At 40.6% G+C, this 13033-nt stretch overlaps 1 protein-coding gene across 19 annotated transcripts in view; it reads left to right on the plus strand.

The window, feature by feature from the left end:
* Positions 1 to 4576: 4576 nt before the first annotated feature.
* STAU2 (staufen double-stranded RNA binding protein 2) overlaps positions 4577 to 13033 on the plus strand; it is a 344484-nt gene continuing 336027 nt past the window's right edge. For 11 of the 19 annotated variants that reach the window (XM_036886309.2, XM_036886318.2, XM_036886313.2 and 8 more), the window contains exons 1-2: positions 5274 to 5361; positions 10432 to 10497. Coding sequence is in view for 4 of the 19 variants with exons in the window: in XM_036886315.2 (XP_036742210.1) it covers positions 10480 to 10497 (18 nt within the window). In the remaining 15 variants the exon portion in view is untranslated. Of the gene's footprint in view, positions 4699 to 5229; positions 5362 to 5683; positions 5772 to 10431; positions 10498 to 13033 lie in introns of those variants that run through there. The other 8 variants (XM_057497970.1, XM_057497971.1, XM_036886315.2 and 5 more) reach the window with 7 other exon arrangements.

Raw genomic sequence — 13033 nt, forward strand, 5'->3', positions numbered from 1 at the left:
TAAATGGGATGAAAGTTTTCCTTTACTACTCACACCAGCGCTTCCTGCACCAGATGTATGGATTTTCCACACCAAGCAATTCTGGTCATTAACAGCCTGGGGTTAGAGCAGACCACACAGTTAAGACCTGAGTCCCCACTGACTGCCCCACTCCCCTGACTTCATTCAGATCAGTTGCAAGTCCAGGTTTTCACCTGTGCTGCTAATAGGCCCGGTATCAATCCCAGGTTTCCACCACCCTTTCCTCAGATTCAGTAATTTGCTAGAGCAGCTCACAGAACTCAGGAAAACAGTTCACTTACTAGACCATAGGTTTATTATAAAAGAATACAACTCGGGTAATCAAATTAAAGGGATGCATGGGACAAGATATGGGGGAAGGGGCACAGAACTTCTGTGTCCTCTGCAGGCATGCCACCTTTCCAGCACTTCAACATGTTCAGCAGCCCGGAAGCTCTCTACTTGAGTTAGGGATTTTCATGGAGGTTTCATCACGTAGGCATGATTGATTAAGTCATTGCTTATTGGTGATCTCCAGTCCCTCTCCCTCCCTGTAGGTAAAAGGGTGGGGCTAAAGGTTCCAAGCTTCTGATCATAACGTTGGTTCACCCGACAGCCAGAGCCCCCATCCTTAGGGGCTTTCCAAAAGTCATCTTGTTAACTCACAAACACAGAGAACAGGCTGGTGGTTGCCATAGAGGTGGGAGGTGGGGAGCTGGCTGAAATAGGTAGAGGGGGAAAAATTAGTGAGAATGTTTGATATCTTGATCTGGGCAATGGTTACATGAGTGTATACACATGTCAGACTTCATCAACTGTACACTAACATTTGTGCATTTTATTATATGTATTTCAATATAAAAAAAATTCTAAGGAAGAAGAAAAGGGAAATGAAAGCCACCTCATTACATAAATTCAGGTGAGGTTGAAAGAGGCCTATTATGAATAACAAAAGATGCTCCTTTAACACTGCAGCTATTTCAGGAGCTGGGAACAAAAATAAAACATTATAACAAAAGTTGCTCCTATCACTCTTATCCCTTAGGAAAATTACAAAGGTTTTAAGAACTTTGTACCAGGAACGCTGGACAAATGCCAAAATATAGTATTTCTTATTCTATTACTACATCACACTCTCCCATCCCTAAAAAACAAATGGAAGAATGAAACAAAACATAATTTTATTTACCTCAGATGTTCTACAGGGCAAAGCTAAGCTAGTAGAAGATCTGGCGAGAGCTTCCCAGGGTAGGCATGAACAAAATGATAATGTGTCAATCATTACAGCCAAAAAAATAAAGAAAGGAACACTCATGGTACAGAATTCTTTCTATGAGTGCTTTGCAAGTACACATTCAATAAAAGAACCCCATTTACAGATGGTAAAACACAGATTGAGATGAAAAAGCAGAATGTAAGCTATCTCATCTTGTATTTTAGCTAAATAAGATTGAAACTGAGATGTAAACAATGTCACTATAAATTTAACAGATAAATTAAAATGAAAATAATAGAATATAGCCAAATCAAATTTCTGGCATGGTAAAAAGTGTAGATATATCCAAAAGAAAACAAAATTGAGATATTTAGAGAGAAGATGATACATATGAAGGAAAAAGAAAGTCATATAAGCATAATTGGTTTTCTTTTATTTTTATTCAAAAATATTTATTGAACAGAATGTTTCATAAGCCTTAAAAGAACTTCTCTATACTTGATTAAATAAAATTTTGTTCCCTTGCTTGTATTGATTATATTTAAAACATTTATTCTGACTTTTTAGTACAGTGTTTTAGGCAGCTGATGGCCTAAAAACTAGTTGACATCATCACTATGGAAAAAAATACTGAGTACCAACAAATCACACGTTTATTAGTGTACACATAAACACATTGGTATTTCCAGAATGGTATTCTGATAGAGATGAAGGTTTTGGAAGTGCTTATTTCATGCATTTATCAACTAATTCATTCCTCTGTTCCACGAGGACAAAGACTTTGTGATTTTTTTCATTGCTATATATTCCTGGGCCACAAATAGTACTTGGCATATAATAGGTACTCAGTAAATGTTTGTCAAATTCACTAATCCATTCATTCAACCAGCACTTATTGATCACTACAGGCATTGTGTTACATGTTGCAGAAGCAAAGATGAAGAAGTCTTTGTTCTTGTCTTCAAGGAGCTGAAGTTGCACTGGAAGAAACAAATACTGCGTGGTGATAAAAATATGTTTGGATGTAAGCATATAAAGGAGAGTAACATATGGTGCGCACTGGGGTCAGATGAATTTTACAGAAATAGATGTCAAGAAAAGGACATTTTAAGAGAGGACATAGCTGGAAGAGAAATCATGATTTGTGATTCCGGAATCTGTTGCATTCAAATTGCTCAAGCTCGACCATGATGAATTTGAAAGCCTTATCTTTTTTCTGATTGTTGATTATTTGACTGCAGTGGCACTTGATAAAGATGCATTAATAAATCAGTTGCTTTGTTTTAATCAGCTGCCAATAGGACCACTCCTCTTTAAATATCCATTATTTCTGACTAATACAAATATTTGATTTTAAAGTAAAATCCTAGAAAGATCATAGATCTTTTTGTAGATTTCCATGTTACTCAAGTGATTTCATGTACTGATGCAATATACCTTGAGCAACTGAAAGTACTGATTCAAGTTTAAAACAGTTTTCTCTCTGATAATTATGGCTTGAAGGGGACCAGAATACGTGACCCCCAAATATGCCACTTAGGCATGTGAATTATTCTGAGTGAAGGCAATCAAGACCCAGCAGACTCAAGAAAAACTTTTACCTTTCCCTTAACTACCTAAAGGAATTTTGATAGGGGATCTGGCTGGGAGAGAGAGCTATTACGAGAGATAACTTATCTGAATGATCTTTCTGTATGATTTTGGCAAACATCTAGATTACCAAACATCTGCTCTTTTTATTGTCCTGTGAATTATCCTCCTTCCCTTTGAAGCCTAGGCCTCTATCCCACTCCTTAGCTCAATATGGGATATAAACCTCAGTTGTCCAACTTGTCCCTGGGTCTCATGTTCTTATAGGGCCTCCTTTACGTTTTTACTTAAATTTGTTTCTCTGCTGTTTATCTGTCTTATATCAAGTTACCAGCCAAAGAACGGTAGAGGACAATTTTTTCTACTTAACAGGTCTTTAAAAATTCATTGTCTTTGGGGTTTAAATGTAACAGGTTTCCCAGTTAGCAAGTGGATAACCAAAGACTTAGAATCGGTTATAAGAAAAAGTTAGCAGACATAAAGTTTTCAATTAACTTTAATGATGTGAACCAAAGGGAATGAAATTTCTGACTGCTCCAGAGTCATTTTCAAAAGCATAAACTCATCCATTTATTCCAAAAGCACTTCCACCCACTTGCTGTTGGATGCTGGGACTACAAAATGAATGAGACAGAGCTGCCCTTAAACAATGCACTGGTTGATGGGTAGAGACAAGCTCAGAACCAAACATCCCTGCCATGTCAGAGAAGAGGGAGGCAGGAGAAGAGCACTGGCCTGCTTGGGTGTGTCAGAGAATGCCTCTCAAGGAGGTGATTTTGGAATTATTTGAAGGGTGATTTGTTTATCAGGGGAGGGGAGGATGGACTGCAGCGAGGGAATAGCCCAGGGAAAGGCACCCAGGCAGGAGGCTTGTCCCTTGGCTGGAATGAAGGGCATATATTCATTGAAAACATTCAACTAGATGCTAGGTGTGAGCAGCTAGATGTCATTAATCAAGGACTGGTGCACACTTACGGAGGGTGCAACATGTTAAGTTTGAGGAAATTGGCAGAGGTGAAGAGAGGAAAAAGCATAAAAGAGAGTTTTAGGAGGAATGTAGCAGTAGCTACTATCTTTACTATGTGAGATCTATCACATGCCAGGCCCTGATGAAAGGCTGTATATAATCACATTTAAATATATATTGCCACATGTAATCTCCTCTTGAACAAAAGAATAAACTGACTCATTGGGTAACTAACATACTCATGGTCCTATTTAGCAAGTGGACAAACAGGCCCAGTTATCTAATTCTGGTGCCCTTGGTTTAACCACTAGGCAATACTATCCTCTGACTGAAATCACAGACCTGGTAAACATTTCTCATGCGAGGAATTGATAATGGGAAGGAACCCTGGAATAATGATGCAAATGTAAGTTCCTGGAAACACAGTTACAATTTTATTTCTAGACTTATTGTCAAATTATTTTTGGTGCCATTTACCAAATGAGGTGCTGAATTTCATTGGGTTTAACAAAGTCATCTGGACATCAGTAACCCACATCAAAAACCAGGGCGAAGCAAGAAGTAATTCGAGTTTTCTGGTACTCTTGCCTCAGCAACCTAGGATCTAGGGCACTGTTTGCAGATGGTCCTCATTTTTGGCTCCAAGGATTTCTTTTTCATGTGACCAAAAACGATTTTTTTGGTCGAGGAGGATGTTTGGCTCGCTGCCTATCTTGGAGAGCAGGTGATAACTGATCACTAGTGCTTTCCGGGCAAGACAGTTGCACTAACGTCCTCCCCTCCTCCTCCGCCCCCTTCCCTCCCCCAGTCTGGAAAGGTGCAGGATCCGCTAAACCGTGCATCACAGAGCGGCGGCCGGAGCAGACGCGGGATGGTCGCGCGTCCCCAGCAGGGCAGAGGGGGGAAGCCAGAGAACCTGAGGAAGGTATGAACAGGGAATCCGGACGCAGACCACCGTCTGGAAAGAGAAGGGGGTGAACTGGGAGAGGAAGGCAGCTGCTGAGTGCAGGTGTGGAAGGGGCTGCCCCAGGCCCACCCTTTGCAGCTGAAGGGGGCGGGGAGCCGGGGCTGGAGGCCGGGCCGCGGACCAGGAAATTGCGGACGGGGCGCGTTCCCCGCATTCGCTCGTCCTTGTTCTCAAGGCCCGGGGGAACAGTGCTCGCCCCGGGGCCCTGCTTGTCGGCGCCACACGGCAGCACCCGCTTCTGCGGGGGGCCGGACGGCCGCCAGGGGGCGGGAGCGGCGCCGCGAACAATGGCCGTGCTGGGCCGCGGGCCGGCGGGAGGAGGAATGGAGGGAGGCCCCGCGTCGGGCGCGCGGCCGGGGCCGCGGAGGCCGGGAGCGCGCGCGCGCGCGCCAGGAGGGGCACGGGAGCGGCTGCGCAGGCTGGGGCGCGGGGCGCGCGGCGCGGGCCCGGGAGGGCGCGGCGGGAGCACAGGGGAGGCGGGCGGAGGCGGGGGGCGGAGGCGGGGGGCGGGGAGCCCGCGGGGTGGAAGCCGGCGGCGGCGGCGGCGGCGGCCGAGCGGGGTCAGTTCTCAATAGTGTTTGTCAATGTTGGAGCCGTCTGCAGAGCGTCCCTGGCAGGAAGGTAAATCTCGCCATTGGGGGCGTGCGGGAGGCCCCGACTTCCGCCCCGCTGGTGGAGGAGACAGAGGGCGCTGGGGAGCCCTGCAGGTCGCAGGCGCGCGGCGAACCCCTCCACGGCCTCCCCTCCCCCGCGCCGTCCCTCCCTCCTCGGGCTCCCTTCGGGCGGGAGGGGGAGGGGAGGAAGGCGGCGGACGCCTTGGGGGTGGTGTACGTGCCGGGGGTGGGACTGCACAGGTGTCCGGAGGGGAGGGGCCAGGGAAGCACGGAGGCCGGTCCCGGCGGAGTCGGGGGGTGGGGAGGCGGCCGCAGCCAGCGCAGAGGCTGGAGGATAGGGGCGTGGGGCCTGGGTACGGCCGGCGCGGGCACGGCGGGTGAAGCGGCGACGTGGGAGAGCCCAGGGACGGCCCCGGGGTGGGTCCCTGCGGCGGGGAGGGCGGGGATGGAGGAAGGGCCCCGGAGGGCGTGCGGGATCGGGCCTGCGGGCGCTGGGGGGGCGTGCCGGGGCGGAATGTAATGGGCAAGTGGTAAGGACGTAACGCACCGACACAGGGAGGGTAGGTGGGGCCGAGGGGCAAAACATACCCTGTGACAGGCAAGTTCTGCTGTGGCTCTTAGGAACTACTACCGTGATGGCTCGGCTTAAAGGGGTAGTTGGCAGTTAGTGACCTTGCGGAGGTGAAGGGAGTTGAGCGAAGAGACAAAGATCAGGTACGGGAGCCACTGTGTGAAGGCAGAGCCTTCAGTCCCAGCCGGGGATAGTGACGAGGGGGCTGTTCTGCAGAGGCAATTGAGGAGATATTACGCTGGGATTCTTAGGGAGGGAGGCGGGGATAATGGCCTCGGGGTTGTGGAAGTCCCTGGAAATAATGTGCAGAATTTTGCGTTTGTGAATAATTTTCTCTGGAAAGGGTCCATACTTGGAGGGACAGCCCCCGCTCCTTGCAAAGGTTGAGAACTACTTGGGTAGAGAAGGACCATTCAATAAGGCGGGGGGTGTAGTAAAGGATTTTAAAGTGGGTGGTTCCTGCAGAAAGGATAGAGATGATCCTTAAAAGGTGTTTTACTGATAACATCATTTTTGATGGTTGATTTCACAATTTTGGTGAACTTTTCCTGAGCATTATTTCTCTTCTGATGCATCCTTATGTTTTAAGAAAGCATGGTGCACATTTGAAATCAAAGTTGTGATGGGCAGGCAGGATAATAATAACGTTGTAAGAGACAAGATTGCAACATTTATCCAGAAAGATATTTCTTCCCTGTACTTGCTTTCTTAAGATGTAAACTGAGCTTCAGTGGAAAAAGAATCTTATTTAATAAAAGTATCAAAACCAAGACACCCTGCATCTTTATTGTTTTCTAATAGGGCAGATTTTTCATTTTTCACTTTTATGTTCTATTGCAAATCAGAGATATCACATACCACTTGAGTTGTAGATTTGCTGCATTTTGCAGAAGGCTTCTATTAAATTTGTGAAGCACTTAAGCCAAACTACGTGGTGTGTGTGCTTTTCCCCCTGTTTTGGTTTAAACTCAAGTCACCATTGCTGCATTTCATTACATGGCAATATAGTTTGAAATTTATTCATAAGTGATTATTAGTAGGTAGGATATGGTGCATATTTGCTCACAAATCACTAAATTTTTCCTTAAAAACCCATGTTTTGCATTTGTAAAAACGTTGCTGTGTAATCCAGATGTGTATTGTTAATTTCAGATAGAATGCCATGTCATTAAGTTTTAACTTTTTATTTGGAAATATACTGAAATGTACTGAAAAGTAGCAGGAATAAGAAAAATACAACTAACACTCATGTAACCTTTGCTCAGATTCACCTGTTACTATTTTATCCATTTATCACATGATCTCTCTATTACACAAATACTGTGTTTTTCCTGAACCATTTGAGGGTAAGTTACATACATCATGGCTCTCTACTCCTAAATACTTCAGCATAGGAAATCGTATAAATTTTACGTTTTAGCTTACTTGGCTTGCCTTGGATGAAGTTCTACATAGATTGGCTTGGTCTGGCTTTCAACAAAGAATATCAGAAATACCTAAGATGGTCGTCAAATTTTTTAGTATAGACAATACAGGAAGTAAGGCTGAGTGGTTTTCCTGTTTTAGGATCAGGTTCTGGAAGCTGTAATTTGCCTCTGTTGGTTTTTTTCCTTTTTTTGTGGATAATCTCATTACTCCTATTACTGTCTTCCTTTGTGCACTTTTGAGCTCTGGATATCTGATCATTTATGTGTATAGCACATGATAAAGAGGTACTGCAAAATTGAATTGTGTTAATATTAGACTGAATTGTTGGAGACATGCAGTTTATAATCAAATCATATAGATATATTTGTGTCTCTAGAAAATGTTAGATGAGTGTCTAGAATCCATAATAGTTATAATCTACATTTGTATAATTGTTGGATTTTGACTAAATCCCCTAAGTTCTATGTAAGAGCCTTGTCGTGTTGTCCTAGAGGTCAAGCCTCTAGGAAAAATTATAAGAAGGCAAGCCTTTATTTATAATTTAATATATAATGAAGACAAGAGGACTTTGAACCAGACCATACTGGGTTTTAATCCTAACGATGAAAGTAACCCACCTTCTAGAAAAATGGGGATAACATTACATCCCAAGGTGAAGATTGGATGAGTTAATGTAAAAATGGCAAAATATAGCACATGGCATATAAAATTTGTATCTGATTAAGTTTTATTTTTTGGCTGGTGGTATGTGGAGTTTTTCAGTGAAGTAGTTCATCTAGTAAGATTTCTGTATGCTTAGAGTCTTTCATAGGCTCTCAGGAAATACATTTGGCAGTGTTTTGTTTTTCTTAAATGAAAAGTTTTTTTTCGGTATCTATTTTTAAAAATAAATGAAAATGAAAACTATTTTTTAACTCTTTTAAGGACCCCATGAATTTTTTAGAGTAAGCTTTGGGTTGATAGTTTTGCAGTAGTTTGGCATCTGAGAATGGGGATAAGAAATGTTTTTGCCTTTCTTACTGTCAAAAGACATCTAAGTGAGGATTGCCTATCAATTGTGGGATGGATGCTGACATAAAAATTTATAGATACATTAACTTTGTAATGCCATTTTATAAAGCAGTATTTGTAGAGAATTAAAAAAATATTTAATTATGTACAGCTTTCAGTTTGCCAGATGGGCAAAATGTAATTTATCATAAAAGCAGGGAGTTTTATCAGCAGTGCATTTCAGGTACTTGTTGGACCTTTAATTCTTCACAAGCTGCTAGTCTTGTGAAGACTGTGCCCTCTCCCAATAAGCTGCCCCGCCTGTTTTCATTTAGTAGCTTGGAATCTGGAACTGCATGTCCTAATGTGCCCGAGTGGATATCACTGTAGGGCATTTTTGGGACATGTGAATAGGTTTCAAAAGTACTTAGCTGTATTTGGAAAGAACGGTAGCTGGAAACTTTTTTGACAGAGGAGGGAAAGGTGGATTTCATGAAGCCATCGGCAGTATAAACTGCTGTGCATTTTATTGATATGCCTTGATATTTTATCAGATTGTTTTATAAATATAGGACAGTAGACCAGCCTTGTCTTTAAAGGAGAAATGAGGTGATAAAGACATGTGCCACTGTGGACATTCTGAATTGCCCATGATACAGTTGTGAATTATTTTTATATTTATATAAACCTAATATAACTTGTTTGTGAAAAAGATTAAGTTCAGAATGTTACCGAATTACCTCAGAATGCTGTTATAGACCTACTAGTTTCATATTTTAATTTGTACAGATCTTTATAACCGAAGGAAAGGTTTACAGAATATTTAAAATTGGTCCAATTTAAAGCAAATAGGCACTTTCATTTTTGAAAACAAAGCTATATGCATTGAATTGAACACTTAAAATGAGTGAATTTTATTGTATATAAGTAATGCCTCAGTAAAGCTGATTTTAAGGAACAAGGAAAAGATCAGAACTTTAAAAAATGTACCCCTATCTTATTGTGCCTACTTCTTGGAATCAGCCATCAGTGTTACAGAGTGCTAGTACTGAAGTAACAACACATACAGATGGATAGATATGCATTTGTGACTTTCAGAGGCTTTCATTAACTAAAGACAGGCGATTCTCAGATTTGGTGAGTGCTTGGTAAATGTTAAAAATCAAGAACTTTTGCTTCTGAGGGAATGTTCATTATTAAAATTTTGCAGCATAAACATTTCTATAGAAGTGAGTGGATTTAGCTCTTTTGCTCTATATCAAGACTGTTGCTTTTTAGATTTTTTTTTTTGGGTGGGGGTCTGTCCATAATTTATTTTTTTTGGTGAACTTTTCCCATTACGTGAACCCGTGATTACTTTTCCCACCCTTTTTTTGCTATCTATCTTTAAATGAAAAAGAGAAGACATTGGCCATATGAGATATGACTGTGGCAAGGAGGTTAAACCCAGGAGGAAATAAATCCACATGTAACAGTGGGATGTGTCAGGATGATGATTTTCGTTTTGAAAAGCTTATGTGAAATTTATGTGTATGCTGTTTTTATAATGATAATAAAATGACCACCTGAGTACATATGTATTGCATCTTCTTTAAGCTTAATTTATCTTATAGAGGGTGGAAACAAAGCTGTATAAAACCATACTGGAGAAAGGGGAGTATATATTAAAATTAACCTGAATTAATATAAGTTAATGTATTAAGTTAATCTGAAACTTTTTAGATTGTTTTTAACAGCTTCACTTTTGCTGGAATTGTCTTAGAACTCTAGAACCAGAAGGGACTTTATTCAACCTAGATCTGCACTGTCCAATGTGGTAACCACTAGCCACATATGGTTATTTAAATTAACATTAAATAAATTAAAAATTTACTTTCTTGGTTGCATTAGCCATATTTCAGTTGTGGGTTGTGGCTGCTGGATTGGATAGCACAGATATAGAACATGTTTATCATCATAGCAAGTTCTACATTGATGTAGATCTATTCAATTTTATGTTTGATTTTGATCAAGGATGTATGTTTACATTGCTGATCATTGAAATCAACAACTAAGTTGAACTTTATTTTCTCCATTTTCATTTTCCAGTTTGTGGAGCCGTAAGGGATACAGCAGTTTGGTCAATATTGTTTTAACATGCTTCAAATAAATCAGGTGAGTTTATGCTAAGGCATGTTAATACTTACATGGTGCTTGGGCTTGAATTGTGGAACATTTTAACTCAGCTTTTCTATAACCATAATCCGACCTCTGCTTTATAGAGAAATTACATACTGTATATTCATCACAGGAGACTGCAAGTCAGGTCGTTGAAGGATTATGGTGAAAGTTTTTAAAGTTGGTATCTTTTGAGCGTGCAGGGCAGATTTGTCTGTTCTTTTGATATCCTATCCCTCCAGGACCTGGTGTGTCCAGAATGCTCCTTATCGTGATCTAGCTTCCATAGGTGGCAGTTCTACAGAATGAAAGCACTTCTAGTGACAAACCTTGTGAAATAGTTGTATCTGTGTATTAAAAAAAGGTTCATATTCTAGGGCACTGGAAATGCCAAGGCTACAAAGAAGTCCTTTGCTAAATTATAGCATGTAATGCTTAGACTCACTGAAGGAAATATTTTTCTTAGGTCTTGGCATTTCTCTAAGAACTACATATTTAGTATTATTCTTTCTGAACAAATAGGTTATTGTATCATAGTTAAAATATTAGAAAATAATGTTTTATTTCAAATCAAATGAAATCAAATCAAGAGAGAAGTACTTTGGTTGCAAGAAATAATTCTTTTTTGTGATTTGAAAATGTAATACTCTCCTTCCCTCCCCTCAGTCCAGCTCACATTACCTAAGAAATCTCTTCCAGTTCCTGTATATCACACACCATCTCTAAGCCTGACTTTTAAGTTTATACTTGGTCTAAACCTCTTTTTCTGAGTTCCAGACTCATGTAGCAGTTACCAACTTGATCTCTTAATTTGGGTATCTTTGTACATCTTAGACTTAATCTGTGCCCAGCAAACAATCTAAATGCTTCATGTACACTGGACTGTTTTGAGTTCCTGGATTGGGCAAGGTTGTTCCAGCTGCAGGGGCTTTGCTCAGATGACCTCTGTCTGGTCCTCTCTTCCCCTCCCCTGTGTTTGGCTCCCAGGTCTTGTATTTGCTGTTATAGCACCTTGCCCTTTTATTTCATGATATCCTGATGTTTGCAGTTATACTCAAATATGTAATTATTTGTTTAATGTCTGTCTTCCTTGTTAGATGGTATGTTTCATGAAGGCAGTAATTTTGCTTGTTTACTCTTGTATCCCCAGGTCATAGACTAGTTCTTATTGTGTATGGTTTTCATGTATTTGTTCAATGAGTGGATGAATGGTGCTTGGTGCAAGGAGGTATCTATTCTTTTCAATAATAACCATCTAATTGTGTTGTCAGTTCAGGTATTATATGATGCTTGCTTTACACAAAGCCCATTAACATAAAATCTCTCCCTTATATGGAGTTTTTCTTTGATTTTCTCCTTGTACTAGAAAATTTTCTTGTGCAACGAGTATTGCTTTCATCAGAGACATTACTGGTATAGGACTAAAGGAATCTTAAAGCTGTACTGTGCTTAGTGCTTTGCACCTTCACAGTTGCTGTCAAGTCCTGTTGGATACGTTGATGGAGCTTTATGGGACATGACTTGCACACTAAGCCATAGGTGTGAAGTTGCCTATAAATGACTGTATGGTTACCTGCCATCAATTATATGTACAGTTAAAATAATTTGTTTCATATTCTAGCATAGGTGGATGGAAGTGATTATTCATTTTATGCTGTTATTTTATTATTCACTTTATGTTTATTTCAACATCATTGAAAATTATAGTTTATAGATGAATCATTATGAGGATTTACTAAGTGTGCTCCTGGTCATGTGGAATCAGGTATTCCAAACAATTCCTGGGCAATATTCTGCACGGCCACAAGCAGTTCCCTTGGCTTTGGCTAGAAATTGTACACAGTGCCTGGAGATAAAGGTGCTTTACTTGTACTCCTAGGCTCACTTCGGGACCCTCTCTTATTGTTAAGTTTTATTTCCCAAAATATTGAAGTCTGAGGGGAAAAGTTAACCTAATTTGGAATAGTAGAAATTATAGACACTTTTTCCTTCAGCCAAACCTAAAGTCACATTGAATTCTTAAACTTATGAATGATTTTTATGTCTTATCATTTTCATGATGACTGTTTTCTTAGTAGAGTGAGGATTCTTAAGATCAATTTGAAAAGGCTTGAAAAGGCAATTGAAGCTGCCAATTTGAAGCAGTTGAGAATTTTTACTGTGTAATTTTTCAACACTGTCTTTGTGATTAGTACTAAGTTTTCATTTGGGAGGCCTTTTCGTTTGTTGTCTAATATGTCTGAATAGTGCTAACAAATTCTTCCATGTGTATTCCTAGAACTAATTAAAAACTAGGCTGTTGAATACTAAGTTATTTGATACTTTATTAATTCTGCCTGACATGATTATTAGGGAACATGGCAGTGTTGCATGTTCTAGTAATGACAACGGCACATGTGCCTTTAAATTGTGCTCTTCATTTTTTACTTTTGCCCTTTAAGAATGTGTGTTGTTATCTATGTGCAACTTATGTTGAAAAATCAGGTGGTTTAGGTAAGCAAAAAGAAAAACAATTAAATAACTCCACTATTCT

Source organism: Manis pentadactyla, chromosome 3, assembly GCF_030020395.1.
Source record: "Manis pentadactyla isolate mManPen7 chromosome 3, mManPen7.hap1, whole genome shotgun sequence".
Taxonomy (NCBI): domain Eukaryota; kingdom Metazoa; phylum Chordata; class Mammalia; order Pholidota; family Manidae; genus Manis; species Manis pentadactyla.